Raw genomic sequence first — 22,415 nt, 5'->3', positions numbered from 1 at the left:
CATTGCTGCTGTAGCCAGTCTCAGTTATAATGTAAATAGTCAGGGACAAACTGAACGATTTCCATATGCTTCAGAAGCCGGTTTGAAGACGACACAAACTGTTAAATAGACCACAATGGACACTAGTGGTCAGTTATCATGTGTGTGTTTGTGTGTGTATGTGTGTGTGTGTATGGAGTGAGAGCAGAGTAAAGATGATGATCTGTATGGTTAAGACAAGCATGATGTTTAGCTCCTTTAGCTCAAGTGGTCTGTCGTTTAACACTTGTGAACACGACCATCGGTCCACTTTCATCACGGTTATCAGAAGAACTGGAGCTCCAAACTGATAGTAAGCAATAAGGAAATTTAAACTTCAGCAATAATTATTCAGGAATAGTGTGTTTGTTTCTCCGTAAAAAAGAAATTGTTGTGTCGTCGGTAGTCATATTGGACTACGAGGGAAAGAAGGCAGGAGAAAGTCATAGGAAGAAAAATTGTAGATACCAATTAGTCCATGGGTGAGATAATAAGACACAATTCTAGTTTTATATTGAAGAAAAAAATCTAGTATCCATGAGAAAAGCATGCCTCTGAAAGCTTCAGTACACACTGGAATTTGTTCTTCTTCCTTAAAAATCAGGCTATTATAAAAAAAAACTTCCTTGAAGAGTAAGTACAGTTATCCGTTGTCAGGTCAAAGGTTAGGTTTCTCTTATGATAAGTAGTTATTATTTTAAGTTTCACCTTTGCTGACCTGCAAGCTTATACTCAAGATCGAAGGTGGAATATGAAAAAGGCTTTTAAAAGGAATCATGTTTTTAATAGCCGTAAAAATGGAAAAGTCTATGAACTCTGGATAGCAGTGAAGAGAATTTATTTTCAATGTTTACCTTATTTTTCTCTTTTGGTAACAAAAAATATGCAGACGAAATCAGAACAAATAATACGCATTGCAAAAAACAGCCAAATCAGTCAAAATCAGAGAGTTGCCACAAAACTCCGTGTATATCACACGCCAGCGACAGAGTAGACATCCAACTGTAATTTAAATACCTTATGGCGGGAAGTACATTGAAAGACATTTAAAGAACATCATCAAGAAATATGTGCAAGTAATTAGGGAATGAGATTTTTTTTCTTTAAAAAATTATAATTCTTTTGCTTTTCAATCAGAAGATTTTTTCAGAGAGACAGCTTTAAACTTTCGACAATTAAACAAGGGTTCAGACGACACTTCTGCAATCCCTTGAATAGTGAATTTTCTTTTCACAAAAAATACTTCATCTTGATATTGTTCGGTAGTTTTTCTTTCTGGCACTCTTTTTACTTAAAGCGTACAAATGACAATCAATTGGCAAAATTCTGGCCACACTCTTGAGCTCTAACATAGCGCAAAGACGAAAGGAGCAAAGAACTAAATGAAAGCTGAGCGCCGTCTGATTGCTGATCCCAGAGATGACATTCTCTTCTCTGCAAGCTGCAGATAGTTTGCTATTCGTCCCTCCAGATGACCACCGGCCGCTTAAGAGACACAAAATCCAACCACAATACGATATTACAAGTGATCAAACAAATTAATTTGTACGATAAGCTAATTTTTAAACTGTCAATAAGGTTAGTATGTAAGAAATAGAAAGAATAAGAGAAGAGAGGAAACACACAGAAAAGTTTAAATCAAGAATAAATTAAATAATTTCTGTTAAAGGAGGGAGAAGTGAAGAGGTACACCACTGACGTCTGTGTGCTCCTGTACCTCATTGGCTACTTATTTTATGACTAGTATTTCTTGCTCTTTTACACTATTAATAACAGAGTGGGGGAGGGAGGCCCTGTTTTGGTCTTTTATTTATACACTACACAAATATGTAATAGTTATTTTTGCTTACTGTACTTTGCCTCACTATTTATTAACTCAAAGTGAGTCATGACGATATTAACAGTTCTCTCCCTTCTTGGGATGTATTCATTTCGTTTGAATCTTTGACCATGTAGCTTACTGTAGTAACACCTGTATAGCTGCTTTTAGTAGCCATACAGTGATGACCATACCATGTCATCAAATAAAGGGTAGTCAACAAGTAGATGGTATCTTGTTTGTGCATTCTAGTATATTAAGGGAACAGGTGGACTAATAATGCATTTTATTGTTTAAATACTCCAAAGCAAATCAGTTTAAAGAATTTAAAGCTACGATAACAATGTGTGCTTAAACGATATTTCTAAAACCAAAATACATCATCATAAGATTAAAAGAATGCAAGAAAAGACTGTTCCTTACATTTTTAAAGAATTTATGGGGTATTGGTCTTAACTAGAAATAACAAACCTCTGCGTTTCCGCCGTATCCACACCACGACTGCAACAATGATGATGATGAACATTGCAGGACATAAGACCGCCATGCTGATTATCAGAGCATTGTTCCTGGTCGCTGCGATCATACAGATGAAATGCAAATTAATTATATGAGCAATATTCATTCCAGTAGATGTTTATACGAGTGTTTAGTGGTATTTTTTTATTTAAGTAATTGTCAATTGTTCCCTGTTTTTTTTTTTTTTTTTTTGTTTTTACCGAAGGTTTGTGTTGAAGGTGTATTCGTTATTAACATATTGCACCTAAAAATTAGAGATTTTTCTTAAAGAAAAGCTAAAAACTTCAGGCCATTGTTTTCTTTCTAAATACCAAATAAGCTTTGCAAAATTTATTTCTTACTTTCACTTTGCCTATTTATTTATCCATAATACATTTTTATCTCTATACGACTCATTTAGATACATATCTCCAAGTATTTTAAAATACACATATACAGGTACCAATAAATAAAAATGTATACTTAGGTATTTACGCATGCAGATACGTACGCATACATGCATGCACCAATCCCTACACACGAACACACAGGCATGCAAACGCACACATTCCTAGCAAATACACATGCGAACATTAATCTAAAGAACACAGAAACTTACAAGTAATTCTGATGAGAACAGATTTTTCTCTTTCAGTGTTAATTCTGCTTGAGTCGGTCCACTCCAGCCTGTAACCTTAAGGACTTTCTGTTCACGTGTGTATCAATATAACCAATCAATCGACCATTCTGAGTACACCTGCACGATGGTATCAAGTTTCCCACACTGCAAGTCTTCCATTTTGAAAGCTACTGTACAGACAGGAGTTTGTTCTTCTTCCTCCAAATATGAGACTGTAACGAGAAACATCTTTGGACTATAAGAACAGTTCTGGGTGGTCAGTTCAAAGGTTATGCTAACGGAGTGTCTTGTTTAGCTTCGATATCGCTGTCCTGAGCTCATTCCGACAAGATCCAAGGCGGCACCTGGATGAGTATTCAACAGAAAATCTTTGATGATTAGGCGGCACGTAGGTTAGAAACAAAGAAATACACACAATAAAATCAGTGGTTTTACATATATATTTTTACTTAAAAGCTGTATTTGCTCTTATGATCTCTCCAATGTTTGCCTAAACATTTATTCTAGCAATGACCAGGAAGTTATATCCTGTCTCCAGCCATCATAATCATTACTCAGACCAAGGTGACATCAATTACTTTTAGTAGTGAATGTGTGTCTTTTTTAATTACATGTTAATTTTAGATATATACATTTATAACAGTATAATATTTCTTTACAAACAGCAATTTCGTGATCATACTAAAGTCTTAAGGTATATCTGTCTTTCATATTTCAATGTCTGAGCCACACTTGAGGTAATGAGCTTGAAACTGAGACATATCAGCAAATACAAAATACTTACATGTTTCTATTATCTGATCTTTGTTTTTGTCAGCTGCTGTAAGTAAAGCAAAGAGAGACAAATACAACATGGTCTTCATTATTGTCGCCATCGCTGACGAGATGCTTAGTGGAAAGATCCTGCTCCTATCAAGTATCTAGACAACTGCTTCCTGCCTCACTCGTGGCCCTTTGCCTGGGAAATCCCACTTATCTATGTTCGTTGTTGACCTATTAGTCATTTCTCGGTTTTGTTTCGTTCTGCACTATTTAAATGTCTACGAAATTGTAAAACTTCCTTCTGGATTTTTAAGCATTCTCGTTTGTCCACGCTATTGAAACAACTCAAAGGTTTGAGCCAGCTGGTGTCAGTACTTATAGTTAAACAGGAAATAATGTATTAACCGTCAGCACGGTTGGTGTGTACACACAATGTCCGTGTTCTGAGGAGAATGCAAAACCTTTCAAAGCTGTTTATTTTTATTAACCCTCTTGCATTGAAATGGACATGGGATGATGATAACATCAATTGATGTACAAGAGGTTGGATGCTCTAGATGCTCAATGGCGAAACATTAAATAGAAAAGTAGAACGTTGACAGGAAGAACAGATTGTGAAGCGGAAACTACAGTGGTGAAGACAACTTCACAGAAGTATTTCCGCATAAACAAAGATTCATAAACTAGACATTGACGAAAATGGACTTTAGTTTCTGTATCGGAGAAGTAGCTAATCGGCCCTCTTGATCGTGGAGTGGCTGTATAAACTAAGTTTCTTGTTGGTGACAGCCGACTTCTGGTCATAACAACGATATATTGTGGATGAGCCAGTCCCGATGCAGAAAGCCCTTTTGGAAGAAAGACAAAAAGAATAAAAGGTGCAAATATTACTCATCCATTGACGTCTTCACGTGAAACCAATCTTTATATGCTTACAGGTATTCATCGTCATCAAGAAGACATGGATGTTAGGGTCATCAACAACAGACAATAATCACCTAAAATGTGAATTTTTATGTCTGTCCTGGCAACTTCATTTTTAAAACCCTTCATGAATCGCTGTTTAAAAAATGAAATCTTTCAACCTCACAAAAATATCATGAATAGCTGAAAAAAGCAGAAAAAAATTTAAATTAAATATTAAACATTGTTAAGGACAGAAGATCGGCATCGTTCTGTAAATGACAGGCCAGGCTACAATGAGAGTTCTAGCAAACTCAAGAAAACAATGAGGAGTAAGAAAAACTTGAGGACATGACTGACCTTGCCTTTCTCTTTTGTTCTCAGCATTTCAGTGCGCATGAACTTTGAGGAAAACAATCATTTTAGTTTGTTTTTGGTTTCTTAACAGAAATAAAAATTTTTTTATTTCACCATTTACTTTTCTTTTTTACTTTCTCTGAGTGTACAACTAAAATACAGCAAGCCTGAAAGATGAAATACATATAAACAATATACTGAAAGAATAGAAGTGATTAGCGAGGGGAAGAGCATTTACATTATTTCAGTCATTTTATATTAGTTGGCTTCAATCTACTTTCGTGTGATGATCAGGCGGGTAAAGTAGTGATAAACATTTAGCAACATTTTCGCTGAACTTTTTTTACTCCAATTCTCATCACTTTGATAAGTAGCACGAGCTTCGAGGACTCCCAAACTTGTCTCTCTTGTTTAAATCAGTCTTTTGACAGATCAGTGACACCAAAAATGAGCGATAAAAAAAATAGAGAAAAGAAAATGATCTTCTGCCTTATGTTCTGCTACTTTAACTCGTAAACAATTAGCATGTTGTAAGTTGTCTGTTGTTAATGTTAAGGTGATGTAAATACCACCTTCTTCATTTCCTTTTAATATCTTGTCTCGAGGAACTGTACGCAACACCTGATTTGAAAAAAAATTGAAAAAAAGAGATTATCGTCTATGCAGAATTACTGATTGTAATTTATTACATTCAAGCAGTCTTAGAAATAATGGAGAAAATACTTAATCACAGCATTTTCATGTCTATATATATATATATATTTGTGTGCATCCCTTTTTTTCTTGAGAATTAAGTGCAAAGTTTCTAATGTGTTATAAAATAAAAAAAAATGTACCAACAAATTTAGTTTTAAGCACACTTACCTGATCTCGATGCCTTGACAAAGTTTGCGTAGGCTGCTAGCATCTCTGTGCAGAGAATATCACAGTTCGCCAGACACATGTGCATTGCTACTTGATGACAATAGCAAGCGCTTTGCTAACTGGTCATTGTAGGTAAGGCGATAAGAGGAGGCAACTAAAACATTTCATCTTAAAAAAAATCTTATCTTGACTTTTAAAATCACACATCGTCGCGCAGAATTAGTGCTTCCTTTGTTTCAAACTGATAAAATCTCGTTTGATAATAATTTTTTTTATATTTACTCCTTAATTTATATTTATTCATAATGATGTTAATTTTCTTCCCTTCAGTACATGTAAACAGTTACAGTCTAAGAAAAATCTTAGATATATTCCAATTTCACACATGTATATACAAATATGTATTAATGAAATCAGTGAATACATGCATACAACCGTGCATATAATTAACATAAAACAAATAAAATAAATGGGTCAATATATACAAATCCCAACATAATTTATACACCGAAAGTACTTGCATGCTAATAGGATTTGGAAAAAAAGAAAATGCTTACGGGCATCGCTGACAAAAATACGTTTTTCTCTTTCTGTGGCAAGTCTGGTGGAGTCAGTCCACTCTAGACGGATTTTTGTCAAACCTTTCATTACCTTAATGTAGACCCAACCAATCAGTCGCTCGTTCTGAGTACAGCCGCAAGAATGCATCAAGTACCCGACTCTGCATGTCCTTCCTTTGAAGACTACTGTACAGACTGGGGTTTGCTTTTCTTCCTCAAAAGACGAGATTGTCACGAGGAACATCTTTGGGTTATACATACACTTCTCAGTTTTAAGTTCAAAGGTTATGTTTACAAAGCTGTCCTCTTGAGCTTCGATTCTGAGCCCATGTCCACAAGGTCTAAGGTTGCACCTGAAAAACGTTTGGAAAAGAATGTATTACAATATTTCACAGGTATAAAACAGAGATAAAAACCTGATAGTTCTTAAATTAGTTTTTGTGTGTTTGATCATGTAATCTCTTGACTGGAAAGTTAGGTTTTAATGATTAAGAAGTAACATGTCAACTCAAATCGTCATAGTCTTTCGTAAAGACCGAGGTGACAAAATTTCTTTTAGTTTTAAATATCAGCACATTTATACTTCTATGTTTTTTCCTTAAAGATGTTACAAGACATGCCATCGGTCTTTTAGTGTAAATATTTCATTTATAGTCTAACGATTTAACTACACCTTACACAATGAACTCCACATTTGGACTTCTACTTGCAAATAAAACTCACATGTTAGTGTAGACTGGGTGGCATCTCCGTTGGCTGCTGTAAGTAAAGTAAAGACAGACAAGTACAAGATAGTTTTAATTAATGTTTCCATAACTGACGAGATCCTGAGTGTTCTGAAAGATCATCATCCCACCAAATACTTTAACAGCTGGTTCCTGCCACACTGATGGCGATTTTCAAACAAAGATCGCACATGCATGTTTGTTGAAGACCTATTAGTCATTTCTCAGTTTTGCTTGGTTCTGCACTATTTAAATGTTTACGACTTTGTAAAACTTCCTTCTGCATTGTATAAGCATTCTTCTTTGTCCACAATATTGAAATAACTCAAAGGTTTGAGCCAGCTCGTGTCAGCACTTAAAGTGAAACGGTAAATACTTGTACTTACATTCAGGCGTTGGTCTGTGTACACAAAATTTCCGTGTTTTGAAGTGAATGCGAGAACTCTTAAGCTGCTTATTCATTTAATCATCTTGCATTAAAATGGACATGGTATGATGATAGCCTCAATTGCTGTACAAGAGGTTGGATGCACTCGATGCTAGATGGCGAAACATTAAAGTGAAACATAGACTGTTGACAGGAAGAAAATATTGTTAAGCGGAAACTGCAGCTGTGAAGACAGCTTCACTGAAGTGTTTAATATACTGAAGCATGAAAGTGTAACTAATAAATCATAGAAATTTTATTTCTTTCTCTAGACATCGTTAACTTATTATTCATCTCTAAAAATTTCAAGATTAAGAGATGCATCAAGAGCATACTTACCAATTGTCATATATATATATAATGAGCTTAAGAAAATAGTATTCTTTGTCTACATACAGAAGCATTTATAAATCAGTGACATTTACGAACATTGACTTTAGTTTCTGTTTTGGGGAAGTATCTCAATCGGCCCTTTAAGTCTTGTAGTGACTAGATCGACAACATTTCGTGTAGGTGACAGCGGGTTTCTGTTCATAACAACAATACATTGTGAATGAGCGGGTCTTGACAAAAAGCTGTTTTCGAAGAAACACCAACAGGAATAAGAGGTCCACGTGTTACTCGTCCATCGACGTCCTCACGCGAGACCGGTCTTTATATACTTACAGGTATGTATCTGCAGCATGAAGACAGGAATATTAGGGTCATCAACAACATACAAAAAGTAATTAGCAATCTGAATGGTTCTTTATATCTGTCCTAACAATTTTGTTTTAAATCCCTTCATAAATCGCTATTTAACGATTAAAGCTTTAACCTCACAAAAACATGAGGGATAGCTAAAAAAAAAATAGCGGAAAAAGAAAGAAAACAATTAAAATTAAAATTTTCTAAGTTCAGAAACCTGTAGTCATATTTTAAAATACCAGCATCGTTAGAGAAAATCAAATGATTTTCTGCCTCATGTGCTGCTACTTTAACTCGTAAACAATTAGCACGTGGTACAGTTGTCTGTTGTTAACGTAAAGGTGATGTAGACGAAACCTTCATTTTCTTTCATTATCTTGCCTCGAGGGTCTGTACAGCAACACCTGATTCAAAAATGTTAAAATAAAGAGATTATCATCTTATGCAGCTTAACTGATTGCAATTTATACATTCAAGCAGTCTCCAAAATAATCGCTAAAACTTTTAATCACAGCATTTTCATGTATGTTGTATACTTTCTTTCATGAGAATTTATGCAAGGTTTCTGGTGTGTTACACTTTGCGAGAAAAAAATATTTTTACCAGCAAATTTTTTTAAGCAGACTTACATGATCTCGATGCCTTGACGAAGTCTTCGTAGGCTGCTAACATCGCAGTTCATAGAATATCACAGTTCGCCAGACACATGTGTGTTGCTACTTGATCAGAATAGCAAGCACTTGGCTAACTGGTCATGTAGGTAAGGCGATAAGAGGAGGCAACAAAGCATATCATCTTAAAAAACATACTCGACTTTTAAAATCACACATCGCTACTTAGAATGTTTTATTCTTCTGTTTCAGACCGATAAGATCGCAGAGTTTTTCATTCGTTCCTCTTCTAATTTATTTAAAATATTTAATGTTTGTCTTGGCAAAGTCTTTTCTGAAGACATTTCTGCCGCATTTTGTGAAGCTAGGCATCATGTGTCTCAGACAAACAGAAATAGTAAGAAACAATCTCAATACCAGTAAAGCGGGGTTAAAACACAAAACTATCATGTTTATCATTTGTCACTTCTTATGCCCTAGTATATAGTAAACTCTAAACGGAAACAGAAAATTACAGGAGTATATTTAAGGACTCTCTGTGTTTTGCAATCGGGAATTCCAATGACTAGATGTCGCTGAATGACTGTTTTGACCAAGTCCCCACAAATTAATCATAATATTAAAATTAATAAATTAACAAATTAATTATAATATTCATATGCTTCTACACTCATTGTTTCTGCGCTTTTTGACCAATCCTTTGCTTTGCCTACTTCTTTAACGGAAAATACTTGTAACATTTTTTGCTAGGCTAGTTCCAAAATTTACTAGATATCCATAAGCCGGCTTTCTTTTAGAATAAAATCTCTTTAGTCAACTTCTGTCTCTCACGACGACAAAGGTTGGGCTTTAGAAGTCAATGCTATTTAATTATAACCAGGTGAAGACTGTAGTTTTGTGAAAAAAAGAGCGATAGCTTGAATAAAGAAAACAAGAAAACACATACCCATGAGCACACATATTCCCCCCTACACACACAAGTGCAAACCTTTGTGTTTCCATTGTTTCCTCGTCACGAGAGCAATAACGACAATGATGACCAATTGCCGAACACAGGAGAGACAGGCTGATTACAAGTACATTGCCTGTCGTTGCTGCGATAATACAAAAGAAATACAAATTTAACACATAACTAGTAGTTATTTCAGCTTCATTAATGTATAACATAATTTTTAACATCAACATTTGTGACTCTTCTGCTGTCTTTCACTCCACTGCTATTCATTGCTAGCTTTAGCAATATCTGCATGATGTGCTTAAAGATGATAAAAATTCTTCTAAAAGAAAATTAAGACTTTAGCCGACCTAATGTTATTTTCATTTAAGCTTTGTTAATAATCAGTTTTACTTTTTATATTTAATCTTTAATATTTATTCATAATGATTTTTATTTTCTTCCCTACAGTACACATAAACAGTTAAATTCTAAATACATTCTAAGATATATACAAATTTACGCCATCATATACACATGCACTAATTACATGAATCAATACATACATACAAACATCCATGCAAACAACATAAAAAATTAAATAAATGGATGAATATATAAAAATCCCAACATAATCCATACATGGAGTGTACATTGATGCTAATATGATTCGGAAGAAAACAGAATGCTTACGAGTAACGGTGACAAAAATTGTTTTTCTCTTTCAGTGGCAAGTCTGCTGGAGTCTGTCCACTCTAGACGGACTTTTGTCAAACCTTTCATTACCTTAATGTAGAACCAACCAATCAAGTCGCTCGATCTGAGTACAGCCGCAAGAATACATCAAGTACCCGACACTGCATGTCCTGAGTTTGAAGACTACTGTACAGACAGGAGGTTTGCTTTTCTTCCTCAAAAGACGACAGTGTCACGAGGAACATCTTTGGGTTATACGTACACTTCTCAGTTTTAAGTTCAAAGGTTATGTTTACAAAACTGTCCTCTTCAGCTTCGATGGGCTCAGACCCCATTTCTACAAGATCTAAGGCGGCACCTGAAAAACGTTTGGAAAAGAATGTATTAAAATATTGAACAGGTATAAAACAGAGAAAGATACTGAAAGTCTAAAATTATTTCTGTGTGTTTGGTCGTGTAAAGACCTTGCACTATAAAGTTATGTTTTAATGATTAAGAACTGACATGTCATCTCAAACTGTCATAGTCTTTGTAAAGACCAAATCGACAAAATTTCTTTTACTTTTAAATTACATACATTCATACTAGTATGTTATTTCCTTAAAGATGAGACAAGACAAGCCATTGGTCTATCAATGTAGATATTTCATTCATAGTCTAACGATTTAACTACACCTTACCTAATGAATTCTACACTTAGACTCTTCATGTACAGACAACTCACATGTTTGTTGACTCGGTGGCGTATGCGTTGGCTGCTGTAATAAAATAAACACAGACAGGTACAAGAGGTTCTTTACGAATGTAGTCATCGCCGTCGAAATGTTGGGCAGTTTGACAAAAACTAACTTTAATGAGGAACTGAGAGAAGATAATTTCTTTCTTCCTCAATGGCGACGCTCGGTAAGGAAGATCACACACACTTCTTTTTTGTTTTTATTTCTTAGTTTTGTGAATCATTGAAATTTACAGGCTGGAATCGGTTTGTCCCGTTTTTTAAGTAAAACGCTTTTGACTTTTTTAGCCTCTCTAGTATCATCTTCGTTTATAGCTTGGAACCTATTACACAAAATAACTATTATCAACAAATATCTCTTTCGTCACAAAACAAGAAAACAGAAGGCAATGGACTTTTAAAAACACACTTCCTCGCTCAAAATCATTGCTTTCTGTGTTTCGAATCGACAACATTTGTAACTGTTTGTTTTCAGACTAATAATATTGAAAGGCTTCGGCTTTTGATTTATATGTTTTGTCGTACTTTGTATTGATAACAATCTTGTACCTTAGATATTAGACAAAATGAGAAGTCTTTCATTATTTAAAAAAATACTTTACAATAAAATTTAATATATCTTTTTAATTCTGTGATATTTTAGGGTGTCGTGAACTACGGGGTAATAATGTATTCTTTTGGACCTAGTAAGACATAAAGGAAATGTATTTTCAGGGTTCCTTACCCTTTCGGAATCATTTCGTGTCACTGTGTGTATTTTTCACTGTTTGACTCCTTGTCTTAGCTCACTCAGTCCGCGCGAACTGCATTACAAAATATCTTCTTCTCATCTCATATCTACATGCCGTTAAATTATTTTTTTCTTTTTTGATCAATTAAGTATCAATTGCTGATTTGTTAGCTTAGTCATTTCAATCGTTCGGTTTTGTTTTTCAAACAGAATCTCCTACCTTACTCTCCATGTCCCACAAGCCTAGGAAGAGGAGTTTAACGTTTAAAGGACATGTAATGACAACTCATTGTGAGACTGTATGTTTGTGAACAAAACTTGAGTGTGGAGTTAAATGGATAAATAAAATGTCACACACACACACACACACACACACACACACACACACACACACACACACACACACACACACACACACACACACACACACACACACACACAAACACACACACAAACACACACACAGAGTCAAATGCATATCCACAACATGACTGTGTAAATCGTGAATAAGGACGACGGAAAGAGCACAAGAATTTCCGAGCACTATAGTTTATGAGAACTATTCTCTGTTTTGTATCACTTACTACTTCCTTCTCTCCATCTTCAAATATCAACTACTATACACAAGGAAACAAGACTGAGTGAATGTATCCTTGAACTTGTAGCACAATGCTCTCGAAAGTAAACTAATTAAAAATACTTTGTGCAGTCCTGTAGAAATTTTGCAATTAAAATTGTGAATGTCGTTCTAAAATATTTATCGTTTTAACATTCATGATTTTGCAGTAATAATGTATTTGTTATCTTCGAGATTAAAAAAATTAACATCGAGCTCAATTCTTTATAAATATAATAAATATGTTCTTTTAGTGCTTGTCTTTTTAATACTTTATAGTATACTTTATTTGTATATGTTAGTTGGAAGAAGACAATGTGTGTGTGTGTGTGTTTCTTACAATGGGATGTGCAGACGCAAAGTGGTTGACAGAAGAGATTCCTACGACGGTGAAATGCATTGCAAGGTGACAAGAACCAGTAAGAGCAAAAAGAACTGAGTAACAGTTCTTCCCTTTGTTTACTGTCTCCACACTATCTCTCTCTCCACACTGAAAGTTTTAAAAAACACTTTTTATTTGAAATATAATAAAAGGGGTGAAAAAAATTCGTGTCTCGGAATTTTCTTTAATACATATAACTTTAATACAAAAATGTGTGAGTGTCCCCAGAGTGTTACAACTTGACTTTTTGAAAAGCTTGGTTAGTCTGAGGAAATAGTTAAGTTTATGTAAACAATAACAAATAGTTCTATGACTTATTGACACTGTTTATAAGGAAGGCCTTCTGGAAACAATAGCAGATTTCATAAAAAAAGTATTCTCCAAACAAAGTTAAATTTAAAACTAAAAGAGGAAATTATTGTTCGCACGTGTCACAAACATAAATGTTTCATTATTTATGACCAGATATGATTTTAAACAAAGCAAAAACAATAGAATCCTCCAAAGTGAATGTTATAAAATTAACTTTTTTGTTACTTATTATGTAAACAAGCCTCATAGAAGACGCTACAAACATTAATTCATTTTTTCATATGCTTAATAAAAGAAATCAAGCAATTGAGAATATTCTGAGGACAAACACATTTTAAACTGTGACGAGAGCTTCTACCCTGCATCACGATTTACCTGCTCTTACATCTTAAATGATTTAATATAACAAACAAAGCAAGAAGGATATAACATATTTTGCCCACGAGTTATAACTATATATATATAGCATTCACGTCAATAAATCATCAAATAACAAAATAAAAACATTAACATTCTTTGCATTGTAAAACCAGCCACAAGCTTCTTATTGCCAAGATACCATCTTAATTAGTTATTAATAAGTAACAGCCTGCAATTATGTCTATTATGCAAAATAATCAACCATGAAGAAAGTTTAGTAGCTGACATAATCATACATTGAACAGACTACTTGTCGTCGGTAATTTGTTGGCAACACTGCCTGATCGTAAAGAGTTCTCTCGCTTTGCACAGGTTCCTGACCAACTGAGTAGGGGCGCTGTGTTGTGGGATTCTGTTTGTCTCTCTCACTTCTGGGACTTGAAGAGCTGCCTATATGATTGTATAACTGGTCCAGACTTCTGGCAACTGTACAGCTTGATAGTGGATTATTATTACATAACTGTTCTTGTTTTATGGGAGGAACTGTTTTGAATTGTACAATAGTCAGACAACCTGAGTCAGACGGACTGGATCCAACTGACATTCTAGATGGTATAGCATGATTGTATAATTGTTCAGGGCTTCTTAATTCTTTTAGGGAGGAGGATGTATTATGAATTTGCAACTGGCCAGGATTTCTGGTAAATGAATCGTTAGATGGATTCGGGCTTGTGTGACTGAGTACTTCTCTCTTGCTTCTACCAGTTGTTGTAGCGAATGATGTACTATGATTATACAGTTCTGCCTCCCTTCTGATTACAACATTTCTTGCTAGTGGAGCATGTCTGTGTTTTTGTGTCTTACCTTTGGTTGCTATAGCGTCAGGGTTATAACTGTTTACAGCTTTCTGTCTACTTAGAGGTTTATGGGTGGATGGTTGAATATGACTATACGCATCTTCAACAGTTCTGGTGGTTGTAACGCTTGGCTGGACAATATGGTCGTATATTCTTCTCTTTCTTTTGGGAATGGCAGGAATGGATGATTTATTTTGATGATTAACTAGTTGTTGCTGACTTCCAGGATGGTCAAGACTACTTGGTCTCACTTGAGTGTCTTCCTGTGCCTGACGTCCTGAGGATGACCAAGTGTTTCGTCGGGACTGACTGGCACCGACATTGGAGGAAGTCGTTTGTCTGTCTTCTTTTACTTGAATCTGTAACTGCCTGGCACAGGATCCTCCAACAAAGCAGAAAAATAGAGTGTTATTAAAATATTCTCATATTAAAATGTGTTAAAATTAGATCATATCCAGGCACGCTTTAGTTGCACAGTTTCACTTTCCCCTTTTTTTTTACAACATCACGGATTATAAGAAAACTAAATTTAACGTTTCAATAGCCCAATAATTTACCAAAAAATAAAACAAACTCATGGTGTCACAGTCAATCCGTTTTAAAAAGCAGCTGTAATCTAAAATACCAAACACAGGCTTCAAAATAAATATAAACATATGCTCACACAGTTATTTTCAAGTATCTTCACACATGAAAAGTTGTACGTAAAAATATAAACAGTGTTAAGCGTAATACCTTTAAAAATATATTTTTTGATGATGACAGCAGCAGTAATGACAGCCACAACAATTCCACAACAAATCCCGATGATCTCTGGTGTTCCTTGTTTTTTCTTGGCAGATCCTTAATAGAATATCCTTAATTATCAAGTATCCTTTAAAATATCAAAAAATTGTTCTGTATATTACATTCTTTTCTAAAAAAAGTAGCATGCATGTGTGCGAATTAGATATACACAAATAAAAATGTACTTTTATATTACGAATATTTTACGTACCTGTAATATTAAGCGAAATGACTTTTTCTTCCTTTGTAATTATATTAGTCAGCCTCAACTTCAACAACTTGTCTGTAGTCTGGACCTTCCATGAGATAGAGCACTGGCTATGATTTGTATTTATACAATGATGTCCTATAGGCTTGTCAGTAACATTGCAAGTGTTATTCTGAAAATAAACAGTGCAAAAATCAACAAGTAGGTCTGCCCCTTGTGTTGACAGTTTTACCAATGCACGACTGGAGCTGCCCGTACAGTTGTCTGATACTACAAAGGTTATGTGGACATCACCGTCCTCATTAGCTTGAACCATACCGTCTTCAGAACCACTGGTGAGTTGTAGATCAACACCTTAAAAATTCAAACAACCATATGTTAGGGTTTGTAATGCATTTAAGTTAAACATTTCCTTTAAAAGACTTCAGAAGCGATTTAAGATTATTTGTATTATCCTTTTGTCACGACAAACACTTAACTTGTATAATCATCGTCACATTCTTCGCATTTTGTATATTGTATAGTAGTCTGGGACTGACTTGAACATTTCAAGTAGATGGTTAAATTCTCTGCACACCACACACGTACTTGATTACTTCTAATAAATTCCTTTTTAAAACACTTACATGGTTTATTTGTCGTCTGGTAGCTCGTGTCGGTTGCCAACATCACAAAACACGAGATAATAAGACAGCGAGAAATGTTCACAAATGTGTGCATTGTAACATCACTAGTATACCACTCGTCTCGACTGTTACACATACACATACATGAGGCGAACACGATGATCTAATAACCAAGACAATGTAGTCACGTGCACGCAAGCTCGCGGAAATAAAACAGATATTTCCGGTGTTTCTGAATGAGTCGACTAAAGAATACTACATGCGACTAGACGTATTCCATAAGGAAATGTTTAAGCAGTTGTATAAGAAAGTAAAGGCTACAGCTATAACAAAAACACCAGCTGTCACACAAGATTAAACATACCAGTCCCTTGCAGCGCGGAATATATAGGACTCTTGCTGAAGGACATGGAGTCTATCTTATTTTCCACGAAGCTCATGTGTTTTTGACATTTTATGCTTCTAGGGCCCACAAAACTAGTCTTGCCGTGAAAACACAAGTAAGGATACTGTAGAGCCCAAACGTCCCATGATTGAAACAATAACCGACGAAGGGGGCTGACGAACTCACCCAGCACTACAAGCCGTTCATTCCGTAGAGTTGAGATCACTTTTTAACAAATGTCCGTATGTTATATAGGGAGTCTAAAGATCACTCTATCCTGTATATATATAGTCCACTTCCTACCTGCTGGATGTGGAATTTTGCATATCTTAATTTACATATTTCTGTAATGTTTTCCTAAAGACAGAGACACAGTCTTGTATGCAATGTACAGAAAAAGAGAGAATTGCTAATGTAACTTTTATCTTTTTCTGTCCCCAATTTCAAGATTTGTATAGCATAAGTTAAATATTATGCTATAAGCAACGTTAATGAGATTGCATTCTTAAATGCAGCTATACATACACACGTACACCCCTACCTTACTAATTAAGGAGATCGCTGCCAGGGGGCAACATAACAAGCTTTAAAATAATTGTCCTGTTTTTAAGGTTATAAAGTGTCTTTCTATACCTTATAGATGTTGTTTTACCCTGTAACCCTCAATATAAAGGTTTTCTAGGACACACAAAAAATAAATGAAGTAGGGCGAAAGGGTTCTGGACACAGAACTTCAAGAACTGCGAGACTAACGAAACACTAGTACTGTCATTTTAAATGTGCTGGTCGCACTCTGAACCATCTAGTCTAAGATTCAATTAGCCATTTTAAAGGAAGTGCTTAGAGTTTACAATTATTATAAGAAAACCGTAGACATCAGAAAATGTACAATGATTCCCCCTCCCCCCCCAAACAAAAAAATTATTTAAGATTACTTACATGTGCCAGCGATCTCGAATCTCCAACACCGTAGTAAGCACAAAATGAGATGTCTATAAACGTCTTCATCATCAAAGCACTAGCATATGTTTAAGGCTGGTCTGTACGTGCAAGTCAAGCTACGCAATAATTATGGTAATTTAACAGTGTCAAAAAAAGTGGTCGCCATGTTTTCTCGAAGTTTCAAATAAGTGATACTTTCTATGTTTCTGACAAAGGGACATCACTGTTCTTTTTTGTTAATTTCCCTATCCTTGTATATTACTGTAATACATTTCGTATCTAACATATGTATAGGAACCTTGTAAAAACTTTCAGAAAATAGCAAATTATACCTATTATTTCATCATAGATAAATAACATGAAACTATCTATGCCTTCTTTCGGATACATTGGTTGCGATTTGTTTGTATTAATGAGCAAATAATCGTAGTGGGATATACACGCCATAATATATCATTAATAGACATGTCGAGCCAGTTAAATACTTCATGTACACACTGTGCAGATGCATGTGTTGATCAGAGTGTGTGCTGATCTGTGTGTTAGAGCACAGAGAGAGGGACAGAGAGAAAGATTTTTGTGTTTCGGGTCCTCCTTAGATAAAGGAAATAGAAATCATGAAGAAAGAGAGAAACTCCGATACTACAAATATGCAAAAAGGAAATTGGGGACATGAAAGTGAAGGAAGATAACGACAGCCTTAATACAACAATAATGATGCTATCATGTCCTCCTTATTACTCTAAAAAGCATCCTCCATTGTGTCAGTGCTAAAGAAACTTCTGTTGTAGGATTTAACCATGATGTTACAGTTGGAAGAAAATTTAAAAGAATCCATTTCCCCAAAAAAACAAATACAGATAATTTTGGTATTTGTACTGTGTTGTACTGGATAGTACAACAGTAAAAAAAACCTGTGTCATGGTTATGAAATCGGAATTCCTGTTAAGTATAGCATGACTGTATGACTGTACTGTTTCGTTGTTCTTAATTCCGTCTGGGAGGATGAAAAAGCATAATCTCTTGTAACTGTGTCTTCGAGAATATTCTGGCTTGGTTAAGTACGAATAATTACTCGTCCATCCTTTCTGATGTTAATTGAGGCTATTATTTGATTCCGTACTTCTGTCTGACTTACGGGAGTTGCAGTAGCAGATGGTTAATAAACCTCCTTGAATAATTCTGCGTCTCTTCTGATTACTATATTTTTTTTAATGTGGAGTAAATGAGTGTATTTGTGCATCCCTAGTAGTTGCTGTAACACTTCACGATAGTTATTCAGTTTTCTCTGGCCTATGAAATTATAATGCTTTGATTGCTTAATTGAATTGTATACTTCTCCAAGACTTCTGGTGAACTTACCGCTTATTAGTATAAAATGGTTCACACCCAACCTATTCTTTTTGAAAAGGTAGAGATAGATGATATAGTTTGATGACCAACTAGCTGCTGACTTTCAGAAGGTTCTAGATTACCTGGTGGCGACTGGATGTCTACCTTTGCCTGACTTCTAGATGTCCCGGTGTTTCGGTGGGTCTGTCTGACCGAGACATGCCAGGTAGTCAAGGAACTGTGTTCCGTCACTGGTTTTTCACTACAGCCTCCTCCAGCAATACAGAAAATGTATCCTGTATGTATTCTAATGTTAAAATATTTTAATTCTAACTAATACAACCCTAATAAAAATACACAGGAACACGTTCGTTCTATATGAAGCACAATTTTAACTTTTCTTCCACTGCCTCTGTTGGTAAATCCAACTACTTACTCTAGAGGCACAGAAAGAAATGTTATGAACAAAATACTTAATTACGGTTATTTAAAATAATCCGAAAATTATTTTCTCAAAATTAAATAATCGGTTCTCTCCTTACTCAAAATTAAATCGTTATAAAACCATCTGTTATCAATAATATCATGGACATGAATATGATGACACCTAGCATGCTTAAAAATAGATATAAAGATATACTTACATAGTTATATTTCACTATCTTTACCATTTCAAGGTTATACATAAAAATAGACAGTGTCAGCAGTGATACCTCTAAAAATCATTGTTCTGATGAGGACAGCAACAGTAATGACAGCCACAAGAACCCCAACAGAAATCCCGATGATTTCTGCTGTCCCTCGCTTTTTACTGGGAGGCCCTTAGTGTACACAATATGCACTGGATTAGCAGATATCCTTTAATTAAAAATAAAATATCTAAAATGTACGAAAAAATTTTGCATATTATTCTCTTTTTCAATTAAGGTGGCAAAAACTAACCGTATTAATAATCACACCAACAATAATAATATGAACTTATAACGCGGCATCACGACCAAGACAGATCGCACTCTCTGCTAAGACCAGTCATGATAAATGAAAGATAACAGCCAGTGGACTTTAGGTACGTGTAGACACACGGAACAACATAAAGATGAGGGACAAGAGTAGAAGGTAAAGCAACGGATGAAGGTATGAAGGGATATAGATATTATAAACGGTATAAGATGGAGTCGTTACATGACAGTGAGCATGAAAGTATTGCCAGATAAGGGTAGTATTTCAGGGATGCTACTTTAAGAACAAATACAATTTCAGAAAGTGTTTGAATGTAGCGTTCGTGACTACGTGTCGAATGTAATGTGGAAGAGAGTTATATATATGCATATTACATACACATATACAAATTGTGCGATTATATTACGAATATTTTACGTACCTGTAATATTAAGCGAAATGACTTTTTCTTCCTTTGTAATTATATTCGTCAGCCTCAGCTTCAACAGCTTGTCTGTAGTCTTGACCTTCCATGAGACTGAGCACCTGTCAAGTTCTGTCTTTATACAATGATGTCCTAAAGGCTTGTCAGTAACATTACAAGTGTTATTCTGAAAATAAACAGTGCAAAAATCAACAAGTAGGTCTGCCCCTTGTGTTGAAAGTTTTACCAAAGCACGAGTGGAGCTGCCCGTACAGTTGTCTGATATCACAAAGGTTATGTGGACATCACCGTCCTCAGTTTCCTGAACCACATCGTCTTCAGAACCACTGGTGAGTTGTAGATCAACACCTGAGTAAAAATATTCAAACCACCATATGTTAGGGTTTGTGATGCATTCACCTTTAACTTATCCTTAATTAAAAAGAATTTCGAAGAAACTTAAAATGATTTGTGTTGACCTTTTGTCGTGACAAACATCTAACTTGTGTGACCTTCATCATATTCTTTGCATGTTGTATTTTGTATAACAGCTGGGGACTTTACTTTTACAGACTTATACATTTCAAGTAGATGGCTAGTTCTCTTCACACCACACACGTGCTTCATTGCTTCTAACAAATTCGTTTGAAAAACACTTACATGGTTTATTTGTCGTCTGGCACTTCGTGTCGGTTGCCAACATCACAAACCACAGGATAATAAGACAGCGAGAAATGTTTAGAATTGTGTACATTGTAACACCACTAGCATAATAATCTTCTCGACTGTTACACAAATACATTTTAGTCAAACACGATGATCTAATAACCAAGACAATGTAGTCGAGAGCACGCAAGCTCGCGGAAATAAAACAGATATTTCCTGTGTTTCTGAATCAGTCGACTAAAGCAAACTACATACGACTCGAGTTACCTAGAAGGAAATGTAAACATCAGTACTACCCGTCACACAAGAGAGAACATACTCCTCCCAAGCAGCAAGGAATAATAAGATCCTCGGTGAAGGACATGGATTTTTTTTTCGATAAAACTCGTGTGTGTTTACCAGTCTTACAGTACTCAACAACATAACAAACACAGTATGAAATGTCTTTAAATGTCTCCAGCGTCAAAGTACTAATATATGTTTAATGCTCGTCTGTATGTACAGCTCATGATACTCAATGATTATGTTAACATAACAGTGTCAAAGAAGTGGACACCTTGTTTTTCTCGCAGTTTCAAGGAAGTGATACTTTTTATATTTCTGACAAAGGAAAATCACATACTGTTACTTTTTTGTTAATTTCCTCATCACGCTTTGATATTACTGTAATATATTTAGTATCTAAAAAACGTATCGGCCTCTTGTACGAAATATTTAGAAAATCACGAACAATACTTATTATTTCCCCATAGACAAATAGTATTGTACTATCGTAGGCTTCTTTTATACACATTGATTAATTAAGATTTGTTTGCATTAATGAGCAAATAATCATATTGGGATGTACACTCCCTATGAAATCTTTAAAAGACAATTCACGGCAGTTTAAATACTTCATGTACACACTGGGCAGCTGCATGTGTTGATCAGGGTGCGGTGACCTCTCTGTGTGTAAGAGAGAAAGATCTTTCGTGGTTTAAGTCCTCCTTAGATGAAGGAAAGAAACAACAGACAAGAAAGAGAGAAACCCCGATACTACAAATATGCAAAAATAAAAATTGGGATGTGAAGGTGAAGGAAGATAACTACAGCATTAATACAACATTGATAACACTATCATTTCCTCCCTCTTACTCTAGAAAGCATCCACAGCTGTGTCAGTGCCAAAGACAGTATTTTCTTAAAAATAAATGATAAATACCCACCTTTATCCACCTTTTGAAACAAACTGGAATTGATAGTAGCAGGGACATAATAAGTATGATAAAATATTGCATACTTGAAAATGCGATTATATATGCATACTTACATAGTTATATTCCAATATCTTCCCCATTTCAAAGTTTTACGTAAAAGCATAGATAGTGTAACCTGTGATACCTCTAAAAATCCCTTTTTTGATGAGGACAGCAGCAGTAATGACAGCAGCAGTAATGACAGCCACAACAACGCCACAACAAATCCCGATGATCTCTGGTGTCCCTAGTCTTTTACTGGCAGGCCCTTAGTGTACAGAATATGTCCTGGATTAGCATGTTCTTTGATTAACAGTGAAGTATATCACAAGAAGGGAAACTTTTTGTATATTACTTTCTATTTTAATAAAGGCGGAT

The 22,415-nt window shown here is 35.1% G+C and overlaps 1 protein-coding gene and 2 long non-coding RNA genes across 5 annotated transcripts; all 3 read right to left on the bottom strand.

Moving 5' to 3' along the window:
* Positions 1-841: 841 nt before the first annotated feature.
* LOC112569150 lies at positions 842-5,294 on the bottom strand. Its single transcript, XR_003100317.1, has 4 exons — positions 3,760-5,294; positions 2,955-3,319; positions 2,309-2,413; positions 842-1,503 (listed from the first exon to the last, which is right to left on the bottom strand). It is a non-coding gene; the product is annotated as an uncharacterized LOC112569150 (long non-coding RNA).
* Positions 5,295-8,240: 2,946 nt separating this feature from the next.
* On the bottom strand, positions 8,241-12,089 carry LOC112569621. The gene is made up of 3 exons (XR_003100472.1): positions 11,226-12,089; positions 10,499-10,859; positions 8,241-9,965 (listed from the first exon to the last, which is right to left on the bottom strand). It is a non-coding gene; the product is annotated as an uncharacterized LOC112569621 (long non-coding RNA).
* Positions 12,090-13,121: 1,032 nt separating this feature from the next.
* On the bottom strand, positions 13,122-22,211 carry LOC112569139. 3 transcript variants are annotated; one of them, XR_003100309.1, is made up of 7 exons: positions 20,797-22,211; positions 20,155-20,505; positions 19,487-19,594; positions 16,115-19,045; positions 15,492-15,660; positions 15,230-15,337; positions 13,122-14,876 (listed from the first exon to the last, which is right to left on the bottom strand). XR_003100309.1 is itself a non-coding variant. In XM_025246838.1 (7 exons), the coding sequence occupies exons 4-7, from the start codon at positions 16,254-16,256 to the stop codon at positions 13,912-13,914; spliced, it is 1,566 nt and encodes a 521-aa protein (XP_025102623.1). In that variant the 5' UTR covers positions 16,257-19,045; positions 19,487-19,594; positions 20,155-20,505; positions 20,797-21,233; the 3' UTR covers positions 13,122-13,911. The 3 variants fall into 3 exon arrangements, 2 of the variants coding, with proteins under 2 accessions (XP_025102623.1, XP_025102624.1); XM_025246838.1 differs by having other exon boundaries at positions 15,492-15,842; positions 20,797-21,233; XM_025246839.1 differs by lacking the exons at positions 16,115-19,045; positions 19,487-19,594; positions 20,155-20,505 and having other exon boundaries at positions 15,492-15,842; positions 20,797-21,234.
* Between the last annotated feature and the right edge of the window lie 204 nt (positions 22,212-22,415).

The sequence above is a fragment of the Pomacea canaliculata genome, linkage group LG7, assembly GCF_003073045.1.
Source record: "Pomacea canaliculata isolate SZHN2017 linkage group LG7, ASM307304v1, whole genome shotgun sequence".
Taxonomy (NCBI): Eukaryota; Metazoa; Mollusca; class Gastropoda; order Architaenioglossa; family Ampullariidae; genus Pomacea; species Pomacea canaliculata.
Note: the sequence above shows the minus strand (reverse complement) of the source record. Positions and strands in the feature narration are given on the sequence as shown.